Consider the following 15125-nt stretch of genomic DNA (forward strand, 5'->3'; position numbering starts at 1 on the left):
AGCCCAATTCAGATGGAGGGGGCCAAATGGTCTTTGGAAGAGGTGGAGGGCGGTGCCAGTGTGTTTTCCCCTTCCACCAGCATAAGGGGCACCCACACTGGTGAAGGGAGCAAACATGTTGGCATCTGGCTGCCGCTGCCCCACAGCTCTGTGACAGGCAAACCTGTAAGCAGGCCCTGCCACAGAGCTATGCTGGCACCTGAGTGGATACTGACACAGGGGGCAGAGCATTCCCAGGGAGGAGTCAACCATAGTTAGTTTCTACCAGTATTCCAATCTGGGAATGCCATCCTCCAAGTCTGCAGACTGACACTGTACTGTAAACCTATGGACTATGAGGTGATTTGGGCAGCAGGAGTGTTTCCAAATTACCTCCTTCCGTGCTGCCCAAAACCGCTTTGAAGGTGCTGTTGCTGCAGCCTTCACAGCACCATCCTCACCTACCTCAGTCTCCGCCCATCCAGATTGCACGCTAAACTATCTCCCAACAATTCCAAAGAAATTACAAATTATAATCGTAGAGTTAATTATGGCTACACATTCGGTGTTTGCATGCCACTGGAAATCAAACAATGCCCTTGATAAAAGGTTTACTTTATTATTAAATTTACAACTTTCCAAAGGAATGGAAAATTTTAAGTGTTAAGGTCTGAGTGGTTAAAAATTGTTAATCATATCCAGGTTAAAATTGATGAATTAGAATGAATTGTTTGATTTTAATAATTATATATGCAATGAAGTTTGACAGGTATGTTTGTGTGTTATGAACAAATGATAAAAATGGCATTTTCTTTAAAAATGTAATAAATGGAACATATTGAATACAATACAGAGGTGCATATGGGTCAATTGGCATGAGAACCCACAAAGCAGTTTTGAAATTCATTGAGCATCACAAGTTTACTGAATCCTATTGACCTCAGTAAGGCTAAAATGTGCTTACCTAGAAGTGGTTTAACACCTCTGCGTTCAGACAGCATTATTTCCTTAATGCAATTTAAATAACTGCATTTTATGGTTTGGGTTATTGCAGAGAAACCCAGAGTGGTTTGCACCATCATTCTCCCTTGCTTCATATCATGACCGTTATAACATCAACCCTGACTATTAAATTGCTATCTACTCAGGTAAACTTCTGAATAGACAAAAATAATTTAAAAAATTATTTCTGCACAGAGTTTCTATATGTATTTTGTCCTTATTAGAAGATTAATGGTTTTTTTAAAAAAATGAAAGTAAGGCAGAAACAATACAAGCAGTATAGCCCACTTATTGAAAGGTTAAGTGCATTGTGGGTGGATACAAAATGATTCAGCCCTGACCTGAGGATTATTCAGTCTCAGTGCTCATTAACCAGAGGCTGACCATGCTGTCAGAAAGTATTTGCTGCTGTTTGCCGATACAGTGACTTAGTTATAGAGACTTTTCCCTGGGGACATTCACTCCATGAGCAAATATATATAGCATATGAAGCACAGACAATAGCAGCAAGCATACCACAATTTCTAGGGCTCAGTTACCCAGAGGTTCAGGAAACTGCAGAGAAAGGCCACAACAAACTCATGGGCACTTCTGAAGTGTAATTATTAGGGAGGTTCTCATTCTTCACAGTGTTTACCAACTATGTTATTTCTAGGAAAGAAGCATCAACTAACACTCTTTTGTCAGTTTAAATAGTCCAAGAAATGATGAAGATTTATTTGGTGAAAATGATCATTTGTTTGGTGGATGGGGTTTGAAAGATCATATGAAAGTTTACTTAAGAATTCCCAGTGATGGAAAAAGGAATTACACATAGTGATTTGAATGACATGCCAAATCAATGCTTTTACATGCTAATTTCCCCCAAATACCCAATACTATGGCCATGAAGACCTGTTAGGAATTGGACCTCTCTGAAATGCTCCAAAGTCCCTTGAATGATTTTTTTAAATTGACACTGTTTATTTCACAGCTTTAAGAGACATATAAACTGTATTCTACCAAATTATTCATCAAACAGTAAACTTGCTCTTGGCCACTATTCTGATCAATGAATCTATTGCACATAATTGAAAGATGGAACTTTCTGTTTTTAGTTTTTTTTAATGTGTGTGTGGAGGTGGTGGTCTTTTGTGTGTGTGTGTGTGTTTTAAGTTTGACTGAATAAGGTATAGAATCCAGCCTCTGTCATTAGAAAACAATTTATTAGTTACAAAACAGGCAGAAGACAGGCCAAACACACTGAGACCAACAATAACCATTTATTCAAATATATCAGGAGCAGCAAACCTGTCAAGGAGGTGGTTCAGCCATTGCATAACAAAGGATTGAAAGGTTTGCTTAAAGTGGATGGGGAGATGGCAGATAAATTAACAGCCCAATCCAAATGAGGGCATGGTAGAATGACAACTGAGAATGGTGTCATGGTGCCGCCTCCAAAGAGGCAAATGGTGTCATGGGCACCATGGAACAAGGAGAAAATCCTCTTCTCTCATGGGGAAACCCATCATTGTCATGATTTATGCCACACTTTTTGGTGACACAAGTCTGTCCCGCAAAAAGAGGGCGTTCTCAGGCTGAAACTCCACTGGGTGTCAACTAAAGTTGGCTCCATTCCCAGGAACGATCCTCTCCATGCCACTGCAGGCCCTAACAGAACAGAAGCAATAGTGTGGGGCCAAACTTTGGATTCGGGCACTTTGCCTCTGAGGTAAGTGCCTCTGTGACAGCATAGTACTGGGAGCAATGCCACCAGTAGAGGTCATGCCACTTCCAATGCTGCTTCACCTCCCCCTTTGGATTGCACAGTAAATTATTTCTTTGCATTTATTTTCACTGGGGAAATTGTGGGGCACATACCCATGCAACAGACACTATTTTTATGAATGATGTTTGAGGGGTGTCTGAATAATTGAGGTGATAAGAGATGAAGTTCTAGGATTCCTAGGCAAACAGAAAACCAGCAAGTCTGCAGGCCCAGATGGCTCACACCAGAGGATTCTTAAAGAACTCTAATATGAAACTGATGATCTACTAACAAGTAATACATGGACAGACAGAAGCCTTTATTGGCATTATAAATTCCATACTAACAAGTAAATGCAACTAAAATGTGAATGTTGCTAAAATCAGTCTCTGTACCAGATGATTAGATGATAGCAAATGTCATCCCAACTTTTATAAAAAGGTACAGTGGGGATCAAGGAAATTACAGGACTGTTATTCTAGCATCTGTTCCAGGTAAATTAGGAGAAGTTGTTATTAAAGAGACAATGATTAAGCACACTGAGGAAAGAAGTCTCCTGAGGGAAAGCCACCATGGCATCGAGAAGTCCTGCCTCACAATCCTTTTGGATTTCTTTGGGTAGGTTAACAAGCGTGTGGATACGGATGATCTAGTGCACATCATATACTTCTACTTCCAGAAGGCTTTTTACAAGATACATCACCAAAGACTCCTGAGTGAACTTTTTTAAAAAATGAGAAAACAGGACATGTCCTCTTATGGATTAAAAGTTGATTAAATGGCAAAAAGCAGACAGCAGGAATAAATGGACAGTTATCACAAAGGAGGGAAGTGAATAGTAGGATCTTGCAAGGATGATGCTGGGACAGGTTTTGTTTAATTTGTTCATAAATGATTTGGCATAGGGGCTGAACAATGTAATAGTCAGGTTTGCATGTGGTACCAAATTAGGCAGGATAGTGGAAACCAAAGCAGAGTGTGAAGAACTACAGGAGGATCTCTCTAAACTGGGTGAGTGGGTAACCATGTGGTAAATACCGTTCAACATGGACAAGTTGGAACAAAAAATCCTAATGGCCTTGTATGGATGCAGCCTCTTTTGGAATACTGTGCGCAATCCTGACTCCATATCTCAAAAGGACATTGCAGGAAAAGTACAACTGAGGGAAACTGAGTTGATTGGGGATTGGATGATTGCCGAGAGTCTAGGACTTGTCAATCTAGAAAAAAAGACGGCTAAAGGGGAGACATGATAAAGATTTATAAAACTATACATGCTTTGGAGAAAGTGGACAGGAACCCTTACCTTTATACTGTTGGCTCCACCCCAACTCCACCTCCAGTCAGGTGAAGCTTGGGGGGCAAAGCAACAGTATAAAACTAGAGGGACTGACTACAACCAATTTCACTTTGAGCTCAGCTGAGACCAGGATCTAGCTCTAAAATGCAGGCTGAAGCTAAGAGCTGGGTCCAAGCCTGGCCTCAGCTGGCCTCAAATGGGCCCTTGCTGCTCCCATCTACACATGGAAATGGGGGTGGGGTGAGCCTGGCTGGCCCTGTTCCCAATTTCCAAGTAGAGATTGCAAACAAGATGAGCCCCACTCACTGGGCTTCAACTCCACTTCCAAACAGGGAGTTCCCAAACAGGGCACAGGTGGGGGCAGGGCACGGCTACAAAATGTGCCTCCCAGAAGTGGCAACTGGGGCTTGAGACACCCTTGCCCCCCTAGATACACTATTGTTACTAGTTGAGTAATTAACTTCAGGAGTCATTGCAGGGGAGTAGCTGATGGCCACAAGCATAGACAATTTTAAGAGGGGATCAGACATATCCATGGAAGAGAGGTCCATCAGTGGCTACTAGTTATGTGGCTGAAAGCAGCCTCCATAAGAACATAAGAACTAGCCTGCTGGATCAGACCAGAGTCCATCTAGTCTAGCACTCTGCTACTCGCAGTGGCCCACCAGGTGCCTTTGGGAGCTCACATGCAGGATGTGAAAGCAATGGCCTTCTGCTGCTGCTGTTCCTGAGCCCTTGGTCTGCTAAGGCATTTGCAATCTGAGATCAAGGAGGATCAAGATTGGTAGCCAGAGATCGACTTCTCCTCTCAGAAAACTTCTGGGAGGCAGTAGCATTGGAAGGTCTCACCTTTATGCCTTTAGCTCACCTTCATGCCTTTAGCTTCTGAGGTCGGGTCAGAATAAGGGCTTGTCAGACCCCTGCAAGTAGTGGGGGATCCCCCACTTTGACACCCTGCCCACATCGTGCCATTTAGCAAGCCAGCAGGTGTAATTTACTGGCAGTAAAGTTAGGCCAAGGCCTCTGGCATCTGCAACATGGTGACATAATTTTCAGCATGCACTGGAAGTGATGTCATGGGATTGCCAATGACTATGGGGATGCTCTGCTAAACTGACAAAGCTTTAGTTAGTGGTGGCGACCTTCTGAGACTTCAGCTTAGTTAAAGAGGCTACCATATCATCAGCCCCTGCCAGCATGGCCAATTGGTCATGCTGGCAGGTGCTGATGGGAATTGTAGTCCATAACAGCTGGAGTGCCAAAGGTTCACCACCATGGCTTTAGGGTAAAAATAGCTTCTACCATGAAGTTCTGTCCAAATAGCACAGTGCCCCAAGCGTCGGTGACATGGTGTCACATCTGAAATGATGTTGCCACACTGTGGATGCCAAAAGTCATGGCCTAAGTTTGCTGTCAGTACATTCTGCCTCACCACACCACCACCCCATGCTGGTTGCCAGGAGGTAGCTGGCAACCCTAGTCAGAACACATCTATATACATTTCATATGTCTGAGGAGTTGGGGAACCACCATAGTTTCTAGAATGCTACTGGACTTGAATCAGTGTTCTACTACAGACCAATATGGCTGCCCTCTGAAACAAATTACTAGGTAGGTGAGGGTGAGATAGAATGACAGGTCTGAGATAAGTCAGTAAACTTTATGGAGATCAGAAAATTGAACTTGGACTCCACAGGACTATGGAATTAACTACATGTTAGTGTTTTGGGACTGTGTCTAGGTCCACCACAGGATCTTTTAATCAGCTGCACATCATGAATTCTCCTGTTATGTGGAAGCATGGTTTGGATTGAGATCATAATATGCCTTCACCCTGTACCACTTTCTCACCCGAAATTGCCCCAGAGAAGAACACAGTGCTGCTTACAGGAAGTGCCTACAGTGATACACTGTCATGTTGGTTAGAGTATGCCCCCATTGTGGATGATTTTTTAAAAGGCAGTTTTCATTTCCACTGCTTTTAAAATAATATCTCGTTTCACTAGCACTCTTATAGATGGTGTTAATGAAAAACCAACTTACCTCCAGTCCTTTAACAAGTCTATTTGCCAATTCAATAGTTTTGTTGGTTCGACTGACATCTTCTTGACATTTAACTTTCTCTGCTGTTGCTTTTTCAAATGATGCTGTGAGCTTCCTCAGATTGAGATTCAGTTCCTATTAAAAGGAAGGTTCAATTTTTGATTGCACCTTAGGCATTCTCATTCCACACTTTCATAACAACTAACCACCAGAAGACCAACTGAACTATAGTAAAGTCATCATAAAGCCTCCTGAAATGATTATCACACTTCACTACATCTTTGCTTTTGTCCTATCTGCTTGCTCTGCCTATCATCACCAAGACATCTTCTAACTCTTGAAATCTACAAAACTGAACCAAATACATCTTTGTCACAATGAAAAGAAAATACAACTAGTTGCTCATAAAATTTCAACAATGATTTTTTAAAATCCTCATGACTCAATAGTCCAACATGCTACTTACCTTCTGTGGTAATAGTTTGACACTTTGTGGAGAAGATGGTTAATAAGTATCTCAAACAAAAATGTGTAATGCTTAGCTAAAGTATAAATAATTTCTGAAAGGCCTGTGTGGGTCTTCCTCACAACATTTTGCTAAATCTGAAGCAAAGACAAACTAGAAGTCATAACTCACTGTGCAAGCTTTAATTTTTAAGTACGCACAACATGGGCCCCTTCCGCACATGCAGAATAATGCACTTTCAATTCAAGTGCATTATTCTGCATGTGTGGAAGGGGCCATAATTTATAAAATGTACTTCTGACATGTGAGCTAATAAACTGTGACCAGTTACTTCATTGACACAAAGCCTATGATTGAACCTCTGATGCCACAGTGAGTTTTTGTTACCCATGCAAGGCAGTCAGCTGTCTAAAAATGTGTCCAAATTGCTGTTCAGGGCAGGTGTCAGCATAGCTTGAGGTGGGGTATCTGACAGGGCCCAGAGTTCCTGATAAGGCCTACTGCCATCAACTCCAGTCTGCATACCTCCTCTACCACCTGCCTGAGAAGAACCTTCCCCTGCCCACACTCATGTTTACAAGCAGTATCCCTACGGTATTCCCAGCTGCCTTATACCACCATGGAAGAAAGTGATGATTGTCCAAGTGCTGTCCTTGATAGTTGTAGAAGCTGAACTCTCAGTCACACACAAAATGCCCAGTGCTGTTGAAAAAAAGCACTCTCTACCCAGGGCCCCTCAAAACCTGAAACCAGTCCTGTTGCTATTGTCTCAGTTGCTGATGTTTCAGTCTTTCATGTTAAAGATCTGGAACTCAGACTGCTTGTTGCATTGATTCATCAGAATCAATGACTCTTTGAAGCTGCATTCTAAGGCCCACTGTCATTTAACATTAAATTTAACCAAAACATTCATATACATAATATTTAGAAATTTCTTACTGGTGCAGATCAATTCATTGGAAAGGGACAGACTTTCCTAGCCATTTATGACAAAATCCACAGGCACACAAGTGTACTGCAATGCTTTTAATTGTCAATAATGTAAAGATCTCCAAAACTGCTGAACTCTGTTAGTAGTCTGTATGCTACTATTGTTATCATATATTATTTTATAAATTCAAATGTTTACTAATCTCAGAGACCTTCACAATCTTTTTATGCCATGGGCAATGAGACTACTACAAACTAGCTCAGGAAACCACAGAAAAATATAAATGAGAACATTATACAAGAAAGAAGTGCAACAGCTGGAATGCCTGGTTAACCAGATATGCAAGTGTGACTGGAATTCTAATGGGTAATGAGGTAGCTGATCCAATTTTGTTTATGGAGGCATTTATGATAATGATTTTAAGGATGACCCATTCTCCATGGCAAAATGCCACTGGCTCCTCAGAGAATTTTAAATGGAGACTTGAGCAATGTGGAACATTAACTGTGATCCTATCGTGTTTAATGGACTATGAACAAGTCTTGAATCTGTAAGCAGCAAGAAGGCTAACAGAGAACCATCTTTTTTATACCTGATTGAAGAATGCATCTGTGCCAAAAACTGCATACAGGACCAGCAAGCTTCCTTCTAGAAAAATGACAGTTCTAAAAAGAAATATTTTAAATAACAATAATCCAAGTTCTGAGTGTTGTTTCTACTCTAGAGAAGCAAATTTATTTCTCCATCCTTCCTAGCTGTGTCTGATTGTTTGGTTGTTTTTTGACCTGCAAAAACTTCTGACCCATCAAGTTCCAAACACCCTAGCTGTGTGCAGTGTGCCATCAGAGGGTTTATAAATGTCCTGTTACTATAACCTGCCTGCCTATGACTCCTGAAATGGGTAGAATGACCATCAGCAAGAGAGCTCCAGGGCTGGTGTGTGCTACATTAACTCTGCAGGTCACAAGTTGTGCAATTCTACGCCAACTCCTGATGACCCAGTGTAGGGCTGATTGACAAAGGTCTTATATTTTACCAGATACACTTTCAGTAACTGGGTGTTCTAGAGTACACTACAAGATGGCAGTTAACAAAAGTACTAAGCTTACACTGCAGGGATTCATCACTTTTTAAAGATAATCATACAGACATCTGTTTTATGCTGCAACAACCTAACCATAATTACACAAATTCTAAGCCTGGTGTCTTCAGTGGGCTTAGATGGGTGTAATTCTGCTTAAGAGGGCACTGGCAGTTATACAAATTGCTAACTATCAACCTAGTAACTGGGATGTTGAAGAATAAAACAAATACCCCCCCCCCCCCTGAGCTTAAGAAGTCCACTTTTCCAACACTGTAGTTATCAGTTTTACATGGTAGCCAGAAGTAAGGTACCAAGGAAAACATTTGGTCTGTGTATTGTCAGTAGCTTTCCTGGCTGGAATTAACTGGCTGTTGCGGGTTTTCTAGGGTATGTGGTGGTAGTCGGATAGTTTTTTCTCCTAATGTTTTGCACTATCATGTAGAGAAAGACATCTCACCATGACATGCTTCTGAAGATGCAAGCCATAGATGCAGGCGAAACATTAGGAACAAAAACTACAAGACAATGGCCACCCAGCCCAGAAAAACCACAACAGCCATTTGGTTGGCCTTCAGAAAGTGTAGAACAAGTGTGTCTATGACAAAAACCACAATAGTATAGCTCTGGATTACAGTAATTAATCCCAGTTATAAATTATATGGAAGATATTATTAAAAGGACAGTTAAAACACACCTAATTTTCAGGAAGAGTTGCCTGACTGAAATGTATTAAGGCAGCCATGAAGATCCATATAATGTATATTCCTTCAAGACTGTGTGAAAGGATTATGACCCATTTTTGACAGATGAGGGTGACATTTTTCAAGAAAAGTGGAAGTGCTCATCTAGGACAACAATGGTCCTGACATGCTGAGGCTAATCCAGAGATTAGAACTCACTAGCTCTTGTGCAGCAAAACTGATAGACATAAATAACATACTAGTCCTTAGGCAGCCCAATCCAAAGGAGGCGGAAGATGGGTGATGACCGGGCACAGTGCAGCCCCATCACCTCTAAAGAGATTTGGGAAGGTCAGACAAGTTAAAATATACGCAAAACTCACTGTCCTCATTGCAAGTGCCCTATGCAGGCCAACACCGGCCTTTTTGGTGAGGTAAGTCTACACCACCAAAAGAGGACATTCCTGGGCTGAAAGGCCTAAGGAAGCCAGCTAAATTCATCTCTACCCTTCCCACCCAGAAATGCCCTCATCGGTGCCAGCATGGTCTCCTGTGCTGGAGAAGTACAGGCACAGTGGTAGCATTCGTGCCCAGGTGATGCATAGCTGCACAGCTTTCTGGCACTGGTGTAAGTGCCCCCACTGCAAGCGTAGATGCACTTACACCATGTAGAGTGGCATTTATGCCAGCAACAGGGTCACACTGGTTCCACAACCATTTTGCCCTCCCTCCAATTCTCTAATTGCACAGTTAATGGGCAATTAGAGAATCAAATAAAAACTTTATACTAAATACTGCTTCCGGTTTTGAATATGATTCTATACAGACCATGCATCAAAGGCAATGGCATTACCAATCAACCAGCTTTCACTGTTTCACAGCTTTTCCTTTTGTGCAAATAAGCCAACTGGAAGCAGAAGTATGACATCAGGCTGACAAGATCCTCCTTTGCACCGTACCTGTTTTTAAGTTTTTAATGCCAAGCAATAAATCCTAATAACAGCAGTCCTGTCCTAATCCAAGGAGCACAAAATTCTTCCCATGGCATCAACATGTCTGCATTTCCGTACACAGCAGCTTAATTCAAAGAAGGACTCATCTTTGTATACTTTGGGGGTTACTTAGGTATGTAGAAGAATATTAGTTTGTACATAGATTGTCTATGTCCCCTGGCCTCGACATTTTGAGAGCAGGTGTACCGTATATACTCGTGTATAAGTCGACCCGCATATAAGTGAGGCACCTAATTTTACCACAAAAAACTGGGAAAACTTATTGACTCGCGTATAAGTCGAGGGTGGGAAATGCAGCCTCAATTGAGGCATCAGTAGGTTAAATGTTTTTGAATATTTTGTTTTCAAAAGAAAAAAACAGTAAACTAGCTCTGTGAGGGTGGAAAGAAGGAGGTCAACAAAGAACAATATGGTCTCAGCAATAACTTTTAAAGTACAAAAACCTTAGCTCAACCAGCAACCAAGCTGTAAAACACAAGAGTTAAAATCCTTTCAAAACTGGATTCCTCATCATCATCTATTATTGTCCAAATGCTTAATAACTTAGATTTTAAGAGGGGATGTGCTCAGAAATGAAAAATCTAATATTAGCTTCCATTTTAAACAATGGGGGATGGAGCACATCCATTGGAAGTCAGTAACTTTGGATCCCCTGACCCAAACTTCACCAGGTACAGGCTGGTATCATAAAAGAGACTCTCCTGATGAAACCAATAAGGTTTGGTGAAAGTTGGACAGAGAATCCAAAGTTATGGACCCATCTACTAATAGCTCCCATTGAAAACAATGGGGAATGGGGGCACCTCCTTTGGGGGTCCATAACTTTGGACCCCCTGAACCAAACTTTACCAAACTTGGCTGGTATCATCAGGAGAGTCTTCTGAGGGTGCCTCTAGCATAAAAACTGCGCCCCCTGATGGCCGGCAAAGTAAAAACACAAAAAAATTAATGACCCGCGTATAAGTCGAGGGGAGCTTTTTCAGCATTAAAAATGTGCTGAAAAATTCGACTTATACATGAGTATATACGGTAGTACAGTTAAAAGCAAAACCAGTCAAAAAGAAAAAGGGAAATTGGCCATTCAAGGCCATAGGTATCCTAGAGGGGGATAGGTTCTCAGGGTGGTGAGGACTTACCCAGTCATTGGGTTTTACAGTACAAGGATCATGCAAAGTCCTTGAAACTTCCTAGCTTTTCTCTCTCTCCCATGAATCCATTTCCAACCTTGGGGAAGTTTTCACTGATGGAGAAGGCAGGAACAGCAGTTTCACTCTCTTCCGCCTCCACACTGTATTCTGCTAACCCATGTGGCTTTCTCTCCACATGTGTCCCATAACCCTGGGAATAAATTTTGCTGAAGGGGATGCTTGGAGGAGAGGAAAATGAGAAATGTCCATAGTCATCAGCACCTTCTACTGACAGATCACTGGATCCAGTCTATCCCCTCACACAATTTTCCACAAATCCCCAATTTGCCTCATCTTTATTTAGACACTTACCGCTGTTTATTCAAAGACAATGTAAAATATGTTCATTATAAACAACAATCCTAAAAGATCTTAAGATAATTTTCTGACTGAATTAATTTTAAAAGGGTTATGATTTTGTATTTCTCTGATTTCTTAATTTTGGGATATATTATGCCTAGAATGTTTACTATTCATAAAGCATTCCTCTTGAAATTATTTAGAATACATAGGTATCAGGCATGACATACAGTAGAATATCTGCTACTAACACTGACTAGTGGCTATTTACAATGAGCAGGTACAGCACTGTGGTATCTGAGCACTCACAGTCTGTCCTTGCCACACTGTGACATAAAACTTCACATGGTATATGTGCTACACCTACACAAAAACCTATAGTAGCATATGCTGGATGATACACACTTCTGCCATATGCAGCACTGCAAAGTGTGAAGACACATCTTTGGATACCACTTAGTACTTACAATCATAAAGGCCTTCTTCAGTGTACTAAGGAAGTATATAAACATAAAGATGTGTATATAGACCATATACATATGGAAGAAACATATAGGGGTTTGTAAATTTAAACTGAAAAGATGCTCACAAATTAATTTTGTTAAACAATATAAAATATTTCATGGCAGTTTTAAAAAAATGTAAAAATGTTTCAACAACATTTATCTTGCTGTTGCATGTGCTGACAAGGATTTAATTTGTCATTTTGAAATATATTTTAGAAGGCATTAAAAATGAAGGGCTGGTAGCACAGTGCCATCCAGACGGATGATGTATTATTGATTACCATGTAATAGCCACAATATTTATTAATCATTATAGAAAATTACAAGCGACAACAAAAAAATTCTATATGAAAAATAAGTACAGCACTTTCCCCACAGAAAGGCACTGGTTTACAGGGTAGGATTCCATTGAAAATCCATGAGACAGGGATGACTACCTGTGACTCAATTTTTCAAAGGTATTAGCACATGGAACAATAAATACAAAGCATAGTAGGCCAATAAATAATAAAACATGGTTGCGCTTAGCTGTAACTGATGTTGACTGAAGTTTCTTCTATACAGGCACACATTGGGGAATGCACAAGTACAGGCGTACCTTAGACTTGTGTTCTAGATTTTGAACACTAGGGGGGTGTTAGATCATTCTCAGGTCTTTATGACCATCCCCCCCCCCAAAAGTCACATGCTCAATGGTTTAGCACCCTATCTCTTAGTTCTGCCTTAGTTCAAGCCATTTCCATTAAACATAGAGCTCACAGTGGGGGCAGGAGGGAGAGATGACACCTGATGAACATCAGTTATTGATCAATGCAATCCCATTTTCAACATTGGTCTTCTGTGCTGTTCCACATTGGGTTTCTAGAGTAACAGCCAGAACAACCTAATCCTTCCTCAGCAAAAAAGGAACTGCGGGATACAGCATTATTCTTTTGGCCATGTGACTGTTGGAGCAGGAAACAGTTGGCATAGACCTGAGAATGATCTAGTTAACCCCCCCCCCCTCCGTGTTTAACCACAGCTACACAAGTCCATGGCAGGCATGCAAATGTGCAGTTCCTAATGCAGGACTGCAAGCAAGATTGATGATGAAACAGGAATAATGCTGTGAAAAGCATTCAGAATTGGATCGAACTATGGATAAAGTATGCTCTTTTTGATAGGCAAAGAACCACTGAGTACATGGCATTGCATCTAGTATCATTATGAACAATGGTAAACAATTTATATTACCAGAATAAGGAATAGATTCCCTAGATGAGTTTAAGCAATTTATGGCGCAATCTGAAGCAGATCTACTAAGAATGCTATGGAATGGGGTGCTGTGTGGTTTCCAGGCTGTATGGCCGTGTTCTAGCAGCATTCTCTCTAGCAGCTAGAACACGCCCATACAGCCCAGAACCCACACAGCACCCCAGTGATTCCAGCTGTGAAAGCCTTTGACAATACAATTCTATGGAAGTCTACTCAACGGCACTTACTCCCAGGAGAGCGTTCTTAAGACTGCGCCATTAAATGCTCTACCATAGCTTGAAAATGAGTGGGAAGGAGAGGAAAATACAGGATGACTAGAGTATATTCAATATTTGTAAGTACCTGAAGTCATCATCTAAGTTGTAGCTTTGAATAAACCCAGCAGATGTGTATTTTGAGAAAGACAAACAACATATATACTTAATACTTAAATTTATCATAATAAAACATATATGTGTACCAATGTGGCTAAAAGGTTCTTGGCAAAATGATTATTTCTTGTTAAGGATTCAGTTACCAAACACAAAATATATATCTTTGGCTAGTTTATAGGAAAACATGTAGCAGTGCTTAATATAACAACATATTTGATGTGAAAATAATAGCTTCCTACTCTGACAGAGCAAGAAAGCAGTAAAATCCCATTTTTTTAACAGACAGGCTCAGAGCATTGGTACGAAGAAGAATGCATGCCAGTTACATCTGCTAGGGGCTATGCAGCATGATTAGGAATGTAGCAGAGTTGAACTTACACTAAGTTTCTCCCTGATGGCTTCCAGCTTTTCAGTAGCCAATGCAAGTTCAACGTTTGCTTGGCTCAGTGCTTGACGTTTTGGCTCCACATCACAGTATACCTAAGAATTCACATATTCCACAATTTTAAGGAGGAAGGGGTTAATGAAACAAGTTTAATACTGTTTATAAAACTGCCAAATATTGGTTGCATCCAGATCAAATTATCCAGTAGCAGAACACAAAATTCCTGGCTCCCTCTCCAACTGCAGCCCACTGTTCTCGTCAAAAGGCTCCTAAATAGTGACATGAGGGGCGCTGCAGTGAGGGGCTTCCACCAAGCGGGAAATTGTTGGAAACTGTCAATGGGCATTGCAATCCTGAGGAGAAGGGGTAAGTTGCATATGATTGTGGATGGAGCAACCATGGCGTAGTTGTGCTTCCTCCAAAGAAGCTTCCTGAGCCACAGACAGCAAGTTGAAGGCGACACTGCCTCTTTGCCCATGAAAGTGGCTTATGTAGCTCAATGGGCTGCACAACTGATTTTGCTGGTGTAAATCTGGACCAGTAAATGGGGGCATTCCTGGGCCAAAAGGGATCAGGAAGCTAATTAAATCTGGCCCTGCCCCCAAGAATGCCCCCTTTAGCACTGTTGCTTCAGTGGTGCTGGTGTCCTTATGCCAGCACAAGTGGCATTTATGCTGGCCCCAGGGTCATGCCTCCTGAGCGTTTTTGGCTTTCCCCTCAGGACTGCATTGTAAGGATGGATCCAGCCCCATGCTCTCATTACAGGATTTTGCCCTCTATTGTTTTCACAACTGCTAATTAGATAATATTGCAACTAGAATTCAATCCTCTCCCTTTTCAAGATTTCAATGTGCACTTAGAAGTCGCAGGAAGG

At 41.3% G+C, this 15125-nt stretch overlaps 1 protein-coding gene across 1 annotated transcript in view; it reads right to left on the bottom strand.

The window, feature by feature from the left end:
• The window catches only part of DNAH11 (dynein axonemal heavy chain 11), a 190318-nt gene that overhangs the window by 47915 nt on the left and 127278 nt on the right, over nucleotides 1–15125 (bottom strand). Inside the window, exons 61-62 of the mRNA XM_048510934.1 lie at nucleotides 14245–14346; nucleotides 6072–6206 (exon numbers count right to left, since the gene is read on the bottom strand). Of these exons, the coding sequence (XP_048366891.1) occupies nucleotides 6072–6206; nucleotides 14245–14346 (237 nt within the window). The remainder of the gene's footprint in view (nucleotides 1–6071; nucleotides 6207–14244; nucleotides 14347–15125) is intronic.

This window comes from Sphaerodactylus townsendi, linkage group LG11 (assembly GCF_021028975.2).
Source record: "Sphaerodactylus townsendi isolate TG3544 linkage group LG11, MPM_Stown_v2.3, whole genome shotgun sequence".
Classification (NCBI taxonomy): domain Eukaryota; kingdom Metazoa; phylum Chordata; class Lepidosauria; order Squamata; family Sphaerodactylidae; genus Sphaerodactylus; species Sphaerodactylus townsendi.